This window comes from Rhinolophus ferrumequinum, chromosome X (assembly GCF_004115265.2).
Source record: "Rhinolophus ferrumequinum isolate MPI-CBG mRhiFer1 chromosome X, mRhiFer1_v1.p, whole genome shotgun sequence".
Classification (NCBI taxonomy): Eukaryota; Metazoa; Chordata; class Mammalia; order Chiroptera; family Rhinolophidae; genus Rhinolophus; species Rhinolophus ferrumequinum.
Genome location: NC_046284.1, coordinates 57,520,683 through 57,535,084, shown reverse-complemented (window position 1 = coordinate 57,535,084; position 14,402 = coordinate 57,520,683). Strand labels below are relative to the sequence as shown.

General features: G+C 36.9%; 1 protein-coding gene across 3 annotated transcripts in view; it reads left to right on the top strand.

Moving 5' to 3' along the window:
• The window catches only part of DIAPH2 (diaphanous related formin 2), an 843,900-nt gene that overhangs the window by 631,974 nt on the left and 197,524 nt on the right, over window positions 1–14,402 (top strand). For all 3 annotated transcript variants that reach the window (XM_033107889.1, XM_033107880.1, XM_033107870.1), the window contains one exon: window positions 8,814–8,949. In XM_033107889.1, coding sequence (XP_032963780.1) covers window positions 8,814–8,949 — 136 coding nt within the window. The remainder of the gene's footprint in view (window positions 1–8,813; window positions 8,950–14,402) is intronic.

Here is a 14,402-nt window from a genome sequence, read left to right as displayed (position 1 = left end):
TTTTAATCCCCATCTAACCGCAGTATCAATACATATGTCCGGTGTCTATTATTGAGACACCTAAGTACTAGAATAAGCTAATCAGTGTTTCAGTTACCCCAGTGAGAAAGCTATACCTCGCAGTTACAATTGTGTTGATTGGTTGGTGACATAGTCATGAAATTTTGCATAAGAGGAACCCAATAGGTCACTTGTATCATAGTAAGTAGACATCTCTGGAAAAGAAAAAGTTTAGCAGTGTTATAGTGCCGACAAAATCTTCTCGGGTACTAATTCTCAGAGTGTAGTTGCTGCAGCTGAAAATTGGTTGCCCCGAGCATTTCTCGTGACTCCTTCAATCCAATATGCCCTTTAAACACTGTGAAAAAAGGGATATCTAATGTTGTTTGATGTTAATTAAAGTGGAGGAATCTTTCCTTGCTTTCATGGAAAGCCTTAATTTGTCCCCAGTTGCAGTTGAAAAATCTAATGAATCACTGCCACCATCTTATGTAGGCTTTTTCTCTAATCACCTGGTTGTTGCATTCTTTGTTCCAATGCTGAAAAACCCATCTCCAGTCACATCTTCCCATTCGTAACCTGACACGGTCATTCTGAAATGGGAGGGAGAAAGATGTGGAAGAGTATACGAGTGCCGGTTTACTATTACCTTTCATATTCTTTGGGATACTCGTCCACCAATACAAACAAGTAGGGACACAGCCCAGGTTACACATCGGTGAGTGGTCACATGTTGGAATCTGTGCTCCCCATAACTCTTATCCTTGGTTACAGGCGAATGTAGCAAATGGCGAAAGTGTCACTAGCTGCCAAAACAATTCAAGTAAAGAATGTATTAGATATCTAGCCATATGAAGCAGAATAGAAGGGAAGAAAGGAGAATTTTTTTAAAGAATATTTTTTGAATAAAATGATGGAAAGGCATCCTACACAGTGTTACCTTTCCTGTTCATTGTCATGGTCAGGACGTCTCTGGGACAGGGAAAGAGCAATGCTGCTGTAATCCTAGTTCACTGGTTCGGACACCCTTTCCATCTCTACCTATTTTGCCGCCCGTTATGCCTAGAATTAAATGAGAACCCCACCAACAAGCAAAAAGGTTATACCATTCATCTTACCTTCCATCTGAAATCCTTCAGTAGATGGTTTTCCAGCAGAACTAGCAGCCTCCTATGGGTAAAGATAGGAACAGTATAAGAAAGCTTAGCAGGGCCTGGAGGAGAGGACTGAGTAGAGGCTAATTCTCCAGACCCCTCCAGAAATCTCGAGGCAGATTTCTGAGATTACCACGTTCTGAGATAAGTACAAAAGAAAGAAAAGCAAACTTCTAATTTCCACGTTCTGAGATAAGTACAAAAGAAAGAAAAGCAAACTTCTAATTTCCAAATCAAATGGCCTCTTCTTATAGTTTATGCTTCATTTTCTCAGGGACATCACAGAACTAACTCCAGATGTTACAAAACAAACAATAACACCAAACAAGAAAAACAAAAACAAAACCCAGTTGTTCCCACAGGAAACTTGCTCCCTCAGTTTATGCCAACAGCCCCGTAAGGTGTGTTGAGGTTGAGCCTTAAGTAAGATGATGTGTGAATTTCATGATTAGTCCACAGAACAAAATATTCTATGATGTTTTTGTTTCTCAGATTTGTCCGATATGGTTTGTTAACGCAAGAATTTCACTCCTCCCCCCCAACTTCCTGTTGTTCTAGCTCTTCTATCTGTATCTTTTTTCTCATGGCTCTGCAAGGCAAGTCCTGTTCTCTGTTCGAAGTTTGTGAGTATGAGAGAGAACATGTGTTTTGTTTCCTCATATATGTTTAGCTGTAAGAGTTCCATATCAGAAAGGATGCCTCCTTCTCCCCAGTGCGCATGCACAGAGGTGGGCATGCTTGTGGTCTGGGGGACATGGAGTACAAACCCTGAATTGCATAGGGCATTGGTACTGCCCAACTGTGGAATGATGGAATAATGTAATAACCATTAATTGCACACTGTCTGTGTGCCAGGCACTGTGTTGAATGGCATCATATATTGCAGACAAGCACTGTGAAGTATAGGTATTTCACAGATGGGGAAAGGAGGTTTAGCTCAGTTAAGTAAATAGCCCAAGGCAATAAAGCATGATAGTTGCTAGACAGCTGGGATTTAAACCAGATCTCTCAGCTCCTAAGGCCGTCCTGGGTTCACGAGGGCATGCTATTCTCCTTAGAATGTTTAGATTGTGGGTCCTGACTTCAGAGGCACAAAATAAATAGGCCTCTTTCCCATTATTTTTTACTGTGGGCATAAAATGACAGGTCAGGAATTTTTAGAAGTCTTACCAATGAGATGCATAAAAAAATGAAGCCTCGGAATCATCATACTTATCTAGGAAAGATAGAAATTTACAGTATCCGTGTCAGCAGTTCTTTAATTTAAATTTTAATTTTTCTGTCTAATTTTAAAAAAAGGTGGTTGAAAGAAACATTTTAAAATTCTGAAGTGGTTAGCAAAGAACAAAGAAGGCTAAAAAATATCTAAAAGCACAGTTTGGTTAAAGCTAAGAAAGAATCAAGTGCTAGGACAGTTCAAGATGAAAAATGTGGGGAGATTTTCACGTGTTTCGTTGAGTTTTTATGAAAAACAGTATCTCGGTGACACATGTTTAGTGTATAACAAGATTTTCAGTATAATACATGCCAGGTTTCTGTATATTGCTGCCAAATGATTTGACTTCGTATCATTTGCGAATCCTTCTAACATCCCTGATGAATGGAGAAATACTCGGCAGAGTGATCACAGTAGGCCTCTGGCACCAGAGTTACCAATTTATTTACCGGGACATTTCCAATTTACATTCTCTTAAGGTTATGTGACTCTATTCTCATGCAACTTCAGATACGGTAATGAATCGCAAATCTTGCCAAGTATATTCACACAGGAGGTACCCCGGATGGTCCAAAAGAGAAAACAATAAATTTCTAGTTTCTTTTTTTCATGAATGCCAAGTGATGCTGATATATCACTGTTTTTTTAAAAAAATGACTTTAGAGGCCAGTAATATGGGGCAATTAAAAATGATGTTCAGTATGCTTGTGAAGGTAGACTGTGTCACATGGTGCTACCTTTCTAGTCAGAGGTCACATCCTCATGACTTCCAAAAAAGAGGGAGAGGGTTGTACAGAATAAACCATTGTTAACACATGTGGTCCTTTGTGTCTTAACAATCAAATTCTTGCTGTTCCAAGTTTCAGATATTTCTATTACACACAATAATCAGCAACAGTGTGTATCGGGCATTTCTTCCTCTACCAGCCGTTGTCTTCAGTGTTTTATGTAAACATTTCCTTTCATCTGTTTAGCAACCAAATGAGTTTGAGTACCTCCATTCTGCAGATGTGGAAACCAAAACTCCAAGAGATGAAGTAACTGACTCGTTCAAGGTCACACAGCTTTTAGGTTAAGTCATGGGAGCTTGGATTTGAAACTAGGTTTATCAGACTCCAAGAGCCGTTTTCCTTCCTAATGTCTCCACTTCTCCATCCCTCAAATATACCTTCGGCGTGCCGTGAGATCGCAGTGCTTGCAAAATACCTCTGCAGTCAGCACTAGGATAGTAAGCCACTGAAGACAGTGGAAGTAAGGAATTGTTTTTGGTGGTGATGGTTTTCGTTTTCAGGTATCACAAGGCTGGAAGATGCTTCCTTCATGTAGACCTGACATGAATGAGGCTGGCATCTGAGCCCCTTGGAATTTTCTGAATCAGTTTCATCCATTTCTTAAAGCTTGATTAGAATAAATGGGAGGACTTAGCATTTACATGAGGGTCTATTTTTTTTTCATATGCCATTTTTAGTCCATAGGTCTCATTTGTTAATTACGTACGGTAAGGGAACTAAGATTTTAAGTGTATTCATATTTTCCAGTGAGGCAATAGAGATTTCAGTGAGAGATTTAAAATTAGATTGGTGAATATATTTTACAGTAAATCCAAGACACATTATCTGTTATATTTTGCTCCTTTTGTACTTTTTACTGCCTTTTGAAAAATTGATATGCCAGTAAAACTGAGACTTTTTCTTTCTGTAAACATTTCTTATCTTGTTTGAGGTTACTACCAAAACACTCTCTTCAATTAGCATCCTTTTAACAGAACACAGTCCTGTACATTGATAGAATGGAATCAGTTGGAATTCTCAACCCTAAGAAATAACGACTGATGCTTACTTGAAGATGATGTTTAAGTACTCATGAGTTAGTGTTTTAAAATGTTTAGTGAGGCTTTGTAAATATAAAGTGTTGTTAATCACAGTCACTTATTTAAGGAATTAAAACAAAACAAAACAAAACCCTGAACCTAAATTTGCTCCTATTGCTTTTATTCTTTTAATTATTTGCGTTTTGTTTTATAGGAATTAGGATGAAAAGAAAACATCTCATCCTTCAAAAGCGTTCTCTCCCCCATCAGGTTTCATATTTTTAGGAGAGTTAAACCAAGTCTTGGAATGTCTTATCTTTCACTCTAGTAAAACTCAAGATTGTTGATATGAAACCATGGTTAAGATTTCCCTTTCTCTTTCTCATTTTTTTTCTTAAGGAGAGAGACTTCAACAGGCACGTGTTTCTAACCCCTAATTTCCTAAAGCCAGAGCCCAAAAGTGAAAACACCAAGAGGAGTAGGGTCTTCTTTTCAGCATGAGACCTCTTTGTGAAGACAACTGGTGACATCAGGACCAGAATCACATTGCACAGTCTGTGTGGCTTGAAAAATGCTTTCATTCACGTTCATTGATGCCAAGCCATAGACATTATTTTCCTCGTCTGTTTGGTCTCTTGAGGATTACGCATGCCATTTCAAAGCATGATAGTTGCATGACTGTTTCATAGTTAAATCTACTCCTGAAACATTTAAAATGTCAACTGATGGACCTATTGTTTGGTCCGTTTCATAATTTACTGTATCTAAGTTCATGTTGATTTTGTAGTGCCAGTTGCAAGTCTCATAGTGACAACAGCTAAATAAAATATGATGCATCCCTGCAAAAAAGAAAAAGAAAGAAATTGAATCTGTTCACATATGCCACATTTCTTCATTAGCGATTATTTAATATTAATTATTGACTTATTTTACCCCAAATTGTATCAGTTTAGATTTTTATGTACACATATTTTTAGTTTTGCTCTATTTTCAAGAACTAAAAAGGAAAGAAATATATGGAGAATGCTATAGAAGTAGTATGATTCCAGTCCCTGAATCACATAATGCTTATCAGTAATCTATATCGCACTTCTGTTCTCAAAATATGGTTTAGATTTGGGTTATTGTGTGTTTTTGTAATCATTCTACTGTCTGCATTAGATGGTCTCAGTCTGTGAAAGGATGCCTATAAAAAAATCAACAGTCTTGGGAACAGGATTGCCAGATTTATCAAATAAAAATAGATACCCAGTTAAATTTGAGTTTCAGATAAACCATGAATACCTTTTTATTATCAAGCTGTCCCAAATATTACATGACTTTTTGAGTATAAGGGTAGCCCAAGTATTGTATGGGTAATGAATAATTTTCCTATCAATGTGTCCCAAATGTTGCATGAATTTTTTTTAGTATAAGTATAGCTCAAGTATTGTATAGGATATACTTAGACTAAGAAATAATTCATAGTTTATCTGAAATTCAAATTTAACTGAGCGTCCTGTATTTTGTCTGTCAGTTGTACTTGGAAGACATCATGGTAGTGTAAGTGAACGAACTGGTTCTGGTACTTAAGCAGCTGAGTAGCCTTGGGCATCTCACTTAACCTAGGTGAACCTAAGTTTCATCATCTGTAAAATGAGAACAAATAATAGATAACTTTGAGGATTTTCTATAAATGTTAGAAATCATTTACACGTAAAACACCTGGTACATACATAATAGATTTCCATGAAAGAGTAACTGTTATCATCAGAACAAGGAAGAAATACAAATGCAGGTTACCAGTTTTTTTCCATCTTCATAATAAATGACAGCACTCAGCAGCTCAACAGTCCATTAGATTGATAATAGAAGAGTCCACCCAGATGTCGGTGACTATTTACCAGGTCAGAGATTCGACCAGTAATAAAATATACACAAGCATTAACCTCCCTTCTCGCCTCTATTACTTGCCTCTTATGTTACTTATGAAAGATCATACAACTTGTATCACAGCCTGAGAATATGTTGCCTTTTCACATTATATTTTGTTCTAACTCAAAATTTTGTTTCAATCCTGCCTTTCTCAAACATCTCCTTTTAAAATTTTTTATTAATTTTTATTGGGATATAATTTACATATAAAATGCATCGTTTCCAAGTATACAATTTAGTGGTTTTTATTATATTCACAGGGTTGTGCAACCATCACCGCTATCTAATTCCAGAATATTTTCATCAGCCCCAAAAGAACCCCATAATCATTAGCAGTTACTCCCCACTCCCCTCTCCCTGCTCCTGGCAACCACTCATCTACTTTCTGTCTCTTATGGGTTTGCCTATTCTGGACATTACATGGAAATGGAATCATCCCGTATGTGGCCTTTTGTGTCTGACTCCTTTCACTTAACATAGTATTTTAAGGTTTATCCACGTTGCAGCATATATCAGTACTTTATTCTTTTCATGGTTGAATAGTATTCCACTGTGTGTGTGTGTGTGTGTGTGTGTGTGTGTGTGTGTATGTATACATATACATATATATGAGTGGCATTGCTGGGTCATATCGTAACTCGTGGTTTAACATTTTAAGCCGCGTTTTCCAAAATGACTCACCATTTTACATTCACACACCAGTAATGCAAAGAATTCCAATCTCTCAACTTCCTCACTTGTTATTATCTGGGTTTTTTAATTATTATTGTAGCCATCCTAGTGGGTGTGAAGTGGTACCTCATTGTGGTTTTGATTTGTAGTTCCCTAGTGATTAATGACGTCAAACATCTTTTCATGTACTTATTGGCTGTATGTATAGCTTCTTTGCAGAAATACCTAATCAAATATTTTGCCCATTTTTAATTGAGTTATTGGTCTTTTTATTGTTGAGCTATACTCGAGTTTTTATATATTCTTGACAGGTAAATGATTTATAAAGCTTTTCTCCCATTTTGTGGGTCATCTCTTCACTTTCTTGACAGTGTCTTTTGATGGATAAAAGTTTTTCATTTTGGTGAAGTCTTATTTATCTATTTTGTTCTTTGGTTGCTGGACAAAAACTGTCATATAATATTATCTTTTCTTCCTTGAAAAATAAAACAAACACTAAACCAGGAGCAATGAGACGTGAGTTCTATTCCCAACTTTGCAGTTATAAAAATCTGAGACCTTAGGCAGGTACTTAAACTCATTCGGAACTCAGTTTCCACATCTGTGAAAAGAAGCTGTATTCAGCCGAGCAGGCACTTTGTCATTTTTTGTGAATAAATTATCTCTATGAAACCCTCTAGGTGAGTAGTTCTCAGCCTGGGCTACATTTGACCATGTATGGAGACATTTTGGGTCGTCACAACTGGGGAGGGGTGCTACTGGCATCCAGTGAGTAGAGGTCACGGGCGCTGCTGAACATGTTACAATGCACAGGGCAGCTCCTACAACAGAGAATTAGCCAGTCCAAAATGACAGTAGTGCTGGGGGTGAGAAATCCTGCTCTAAAATTATATTTCTGTTATTTCCGTTTATTTGAAGTTTGTCTGCAGGAGCCAGATCATTTTGTGCTTTTAACCTAATGCTAGCCTGGCGGGGTCAGGAGGGAGAGGTACCAATAATTCTTGCAAGTCGGGAGAGTTTTTTTTTTTTAAAGTGTTTTCAGGGCTTTTTATAACTATTGTGTCTTCCAAAATGAAGAGAAAAATATTTCAATATACACACCTCCAGGCAAAGTCTTGTCGATGTATTCTTGTTATTCAGTCCTTTTCTTTAGGGTTTCTGGAACAAAATAGTTTTTGTGAAATAGTTGGTACATGCTATGAAGTATATCTAATCAATCATAATAGAAAGAAAGAAACAGAACAGCTTGATGGAAGAAACTTACAGTTGATGTGTCTCTGTATTAGTGAATTCTCCGAGCTGAAGGAAGTTAATAATATTATTTCGGCTGATCAGTTTACTTCAACTTTATCCCATACCATCTACTGCAATGTACTGATTCACTGCAGTTCCACAAATAATCTATCGGGGAAAAAACAGATAATAGTGTGAAATGTGTTTCAGTATTTCTAAAGCTCTTGGCATGTAAAACGCTATTAACTTGCAGGTATTTCTTTCCTGTGAGAATATGGCTGATTATTCCACGCCTGGCACCATTAGATAAAATCGTTATCCCCACAACCACCACCATCGTCTTCATAGACTAAATGTTCTAAGCACTTTACAAGTGTATTTCATTTTTCCTCACAAAAATCTTATGAGGGTTTATGTTTTTTAAATCCCCATCTTGCAGATAAGAGAGAAAAGTACAATAACGTGGTAAAAAACACTTGCTAAACCATAGTTCCATATTAAACCTTTTCTTGTATATCAAAATTTTCATATTTCAACAACAGAGAAAGTGTACTTATTGTTAAATCTATAAACATTTATGTCCCTAATTTTCTGGCACCCCAGGTAACGTCAAAGCCTGAGTTATGTATAAAATCTTTACAATGTCTTAGAATTTTGGTTTCTCTCAAAAGTATATGCATACACCTTGAAGCTACTATACTTTTCCATCTCTGAGAGCCCACATACATGTGTATGTATAATTTTAAAATTGAACATCTTCTCTAATATATAAGTAATGGAAAGATTTTTTTTTTCTCTTTGTTTATATGTACAGGAAGCAGTGAAAGAAAACAACAAGAGACGAGAAATGGAAGAGAAGACTAAGAGGGCAAAGCTTGCAAAAGAGAAAGCTGAACAAGAAAAGTTAGAACGCCAGAAGAAAAAGAAACAACTCATTGATATAAACAAAGGTATGAAGTGCTTCCAATTTTTTAAAAGATCTATAAAGTGCAAAATAATTGCACTTACTTAATTTTGGACTATAAAGTAAATAATTGTGTTCTTGGTAGAAAATTCACAATATTATTAGTTACTTGTGTCAAATTTCTCTCATGATATTATCTGTATTTCTTATCACCTTACACTGAGCACTCAGGATTTTTGGTAACCAATGCAAGGTAATATGTTTGTTGAAACAGTCTGTGTTTCTTCATTGTTGTACCAAATTACATTATGTTCTGGATGAGGAGGCAGTGGTGAGGGAAGAAGAGGGTGAGATGAAAAGAGAAAAACTGGTATGGGGCCATGAGCCTTATAGCTCTGATTTCTTTTTGTTGACACTGTCTGTTGACAGAGCAATAACAATTAACACTCTTGTGTGGGGGCTTGAACATTTCAAGTCATAATGGATAGTGAAAGCACTCTTATAAATTGAAAAAATAGGGAGAGGCATCTTGTTCAGCTGTGAGCCTAAGAACAAGATTCTCATATGTCCACGTAGTATAAAGTACTAGTAGTTTTCTTTGTTAGCAGGAATGAGTGCATATTAAAGGTAGGCTTTTTGTTTGTTGTTGTTGTTTTTAAAGAAGGGAGGGTAAATAAAAAAAAGTGATTGACACCAGGAAGCTGCATTCTGAAAATTTAAGAATGAAAAAGCATAGCCTTTGCCACTGAGGACTAGAGAATTTTAAAACAAAACAAAATCTGAACAAGATACAACACAATATGATTAATATGGATCACCTATTTCTAAATATAATGATGGTGAAAACTGCAAGCGTTGTATAATGTTGACCATGTACTATGCACTCTTCTAAGACGATTTCACATATGTTTTAAGTCAATTAATCTTCATAATATCTCTATGAGGTAGGTATTATTATTATCATCTTATTTTACAGTTGAGGAAACTGTGGCTCATAGAAATTAAGGAACTTGCCCCAGATCACACAAATAGAAAGTATTAGCACCAGGATTCGAATCCAAGTAGTCTGGCTATGGAATCTTGGCACTTATAAATGCATTGTCAAATGATAATAGTAAGAAAAAAAACATGTAGCACTTAGTATGTCCTAGGAACTGTACTGGAAGATTTACATATATGAACATACTTAAGCCTCATAAAATCCTGTTAGGAAAGTGCTACTATCTCATTTTAAGAGGAGGTAACTGAGTCACAGAGAAGTGAAGTGACTTGCTCAAGTTCACAGAGATAGTAAGAGGTAGAACCAAGATCTGAATCTAGGCAGTCTGTGACCCAATTAATTATTATTATGTACTTTTAATTATAATTAGTAATCAGTATCAATTCTTCTGCAGAGATTTCTCTGAATGGCTAATGTTCTGAAATTATATTTATACCCATTAAGCTTATCCTTCATAACTTTAAAATATATAAAAATCTTCAGGAATTGTCTATAGTTTATCTTTTCTACCCAGGAAAGAAATAGAAGAATTAAAAAAAAAAAGAATAAAGTAAACAGCCGTGGTAAAATAGAGTAGTATCAACATAATTTAGCAAACAGACTTCATAAGTGGAATCAAAAGAACTGGTCCTGACAGAAGATCACTCAGTTAGGAAAAACACTAGAGCTCAGCCTGGCAGTGGGTATTTATAGGAAATCCTTGCTTAAAAAATGATGGAGTCCGCAGTTAGCTTCCTTATGTGCATGGAGGAGTAGTCAAAGAAGAGGCTAGAGGAGGTAGTGGACAGATTGCATTCTATTGGCTATGCTAAGGGTCTTACTCTGAAGGCTCCGGAAAGCCCTTGTATGTTTATCAACTGTAAAGTGATGTGCTTGGGTAAGTTTCTTCAATCATTTAGACAGAAGCGTAGAGAATGGATTGGAAACGGAAAGATCAGAGACAACAGAGGTTATGAGGTCGTTAGCATAGTCCTGACAAGAGATGGTGGTGGCCTGAACTAATGCCGTGGTGGTAAGGTTTAGAGAAGTCACAAATAAGAGGTGTATTAGAGTTCTTTAGAATGTGTACATGTAGAGATAGATTTTTAAGGGGTTGGCTCACGTGCTGATGGAAGCTGACACATCCAAAATCTGCAAGGTAGGATGGTAGGCTGAAGACTCAGGAACAGCCAACGTTGCATTTAAAGTCTGAATACCATCTGCTGGCCGAATTCTCTCTCGCTTGGAGAAGGTCAGTCTGTTGATCTATTCAGACCTTCAACTGATTGGATGAGGCTCACCCACATTATGGAGGGCAATCCTCTCCACTCAGACTCCACTGGTTAAAATGTTAATCTCATACAAAAACACCCTCACAGAAACATCTAGAATAATGTTTAAGCAAATATTTGGACACCATGGCCCAGCCCAGTGGACACATGAAATTGACCATCACCAGAGGGATATTGAAAGGTGATGGTGAATTAGATGTGGGAATTGAGAAAATGAGGCATTAAAAAAAGTGGTACCCTTTATAAAGAAAAAAATTCAGGAATAGAACAGATTTCATCAGGCGGGTTACAATGATTAGTGTCATTTTGAACATGTTTCATTTTCAGTTACGTTGTAAACGTGGGAAATGTCTAAGAAGCCATTGTATGTATGTGAATGAAACTCAGAAAAGAGGTTTGAACTAGACAGACAGACTTGGCAATCATTAGTTTTTGATCATTAAAGTTAGGGTGTATTAGTTTGCTAGGGTTTCTGTAACAAAGTACTACAAACTGGTGGCTTAGAACAACAGAAACTTACTGTCTCACAGTTCTGGAAGACAGAAATCTGAAATCGAGGTGTAGGTAGGGTCATGCTCTTTCTGAATGTGCTAGGGAAGGAACTGCTCCAGGCTTCTGTCCTAGTTTCTGGTAGTACCTTGGCTTGTGACAGCATAACTTCCGTCTTCACGTGGCATTCTCCCTGCGTGCTTGTCTGTCCCTTCACATGGTGTTCTTCTCATAAGGATATCAGTCATATTGGATTGGGGACCCAACCTACTCCATTATGACGTCACCTTCATTCATTGGACAATTCAACCCATAACTTATGGGTTGGAATGCGATTTCCAGGGTAAAGTATAAATCAGAGATTCTGAAAGTATCTCATCTCAGAGCCCATTTCCAACTCTTAAAAATTATTGACCCCAAATACATGTTGTTTATTGGGGTTATATGTTGGCATTTATCATATTAGAATTAAAAGAGAAAGACATAATAAATAAAATTAGTCTATTAAAATGACAATACTATACCTATTATATGTTAAATAACATTTTTTTTTTTTAATTTATGAAAAGTAGCTTTATCTTTCAAAACCAGAAAAAAATAGTGTTATAAATCTCTTCAAAGTCTGGCTTGGTAAAAGATAGCTTGATTCTCATACCTGCTTCTAGATTCAATCTAATGCAATATCATTCATCATGTAGCTTCTGGAAAACACTGGACACTCGTGAAAGAATGAAAGAGAAAAAGGCAAAAAGGTGTCAGTATAATTATGAAGATAGTTTTGACCTTGCAGATCTGAAATGATCTCAGAGGCCCCGTGAGTCCCCAGATCATGCTTTGAGAATCTCTGGTGTAGATGGTGAAAAGAGCAAGCAGTTAAGATGGAGTCTATCCAGCTTCGTGCCAAGAATATAGTCTTGCTCCCACACTACACCACTCCCCCGTTGAGTATTTATCAACCTTTTGCCAGTTTTCTAAAAATATACCTATAAGGAATAAAAAAACAAAGGAATTATTTTGACCCACTTTGATTGTGTCTATAGTATATATTTTTATTTGCCAAGATTTGGTTAATTACCTCTTCAAATACCATTGAAGACATAGGCTAAAGATCCAAATACGTTGTTATGCAAATGCTTAGCTGAGTGATCTGAACATGAAAGACACTCTTTAAAAGTAGGATTTATCTTTGTGTGTTGTTACCATATCTCTACAGATCAATCAAATGGCAAACTTCACCATGAGGTTCTTGATTTGTGGCCCATATGTTGCAAATACTTATTATTTATTGCAATATTATTTTAAACTTAGAGTATAACTTTGTTAGTCCTTATAAATGTGTTTCAAAAAGAGAGCCTTCCACTGGAAGCCTGTAGTCTTAATTAAGGTGAACAGAAAGAATAAGAACAGTGTTGACTATCAAGATGGAAGTCACTGTCAGTGAGTATCTCAGTGTCTCACAGAAGATGCTTTTGTTCACTAGCTAGAAGTTAATTCCAGACATTCTGAGAAGCATGGTAAAGCTACCGAAAATGTGAACCCATGGGAGATGGGAGAATAGCTACCGTAAGAAAGTAATTTAGAGAGCTTTAAATGTCTCCAATTAGAACAGTGTATTCCACTTTCCACTAAAAGAACATTGTATTCTTCCTTTCCACTGAAAGAGAGATGATGTAGAATATTTGACTGCCATTGTGAGATACACATTGTATAGAGTGTAGAAGTATTTCATGCACATGTGACTAGAGATACACACTATTGGAACCAGAGGATCTTACCTTTAACAAAGGTACTCAAATAAAGAGTCCCTTGGGTAAAGAAAAACACTTGAAAATTACAAACAACTTGAAAAACAAATGTACTCTTTCTGTAAAGTTCCTGCTTCAGATCAACTTAGCAAAATTGCAAACCCCTCCCACTTTAAAAATATCTCCTGTGATCCCATATAGCTAGTAAGTAACAACAGTAAATCATATTTATTTGGCATACAACATTGTAAACATTCATCATGGAAAAATAGTTTAGAATGTAATTATTCAGAAGAATCATAAAATAAAGAAAACACAAAAGCACCCGAGCTCAGAATTAAGTAAAGATATCATGAAAACCAAGCAGCCAGAGAATTATATCTTTCAAGTTAATTCCATAAAAAATACCATATTCAAGGCTCCATTTTGAGAGAATCGGGGATCAGAAGGCAAAGGCAAGGATAAGAAATAACATTTTTTATTTTTGTAAAATTTTCATTGGGGAGTATTGGGGAACAGTGTGTTTTCCAGGACCCATCAGCTCCAAGTCAAGTCGTTGTCCTTCAATCTAGTTGTGGGGACGGGGGGAGGGGGTGGGGGGGGTGGGGGCGTGCAGCTCAGCTCCAAGTCCAGTTGCCATTCTTCAATCTAGTTGCAGGGTGCAGCCCATCATCCCATGTGGAAACTGAACCGGCAACCTTGTTGTTAAGAGCTCGCGCTCTAACCAACTGAGCCATCCGGCCACTAATTAAGAAATAGCATTTTTTTAATTATACAAGAGATAAAAGGCATGACTGGGGTGGCCGAATGGCTCAGTTGGTTAGAGCACAAGCTCTGAACAATAGGATTGCCAGTTCGATTCCCACATGGACCAGTGAGCTGCACCCTCCACAACTAGACTGAAGACAACCAGCTGCCGCTGAGCTGCCGGAGTGGCGGCCGGATGGGTCAGTTGGTTAAAGCGTGAGCTCTCAACAACAAGGTTGCTGGTTCA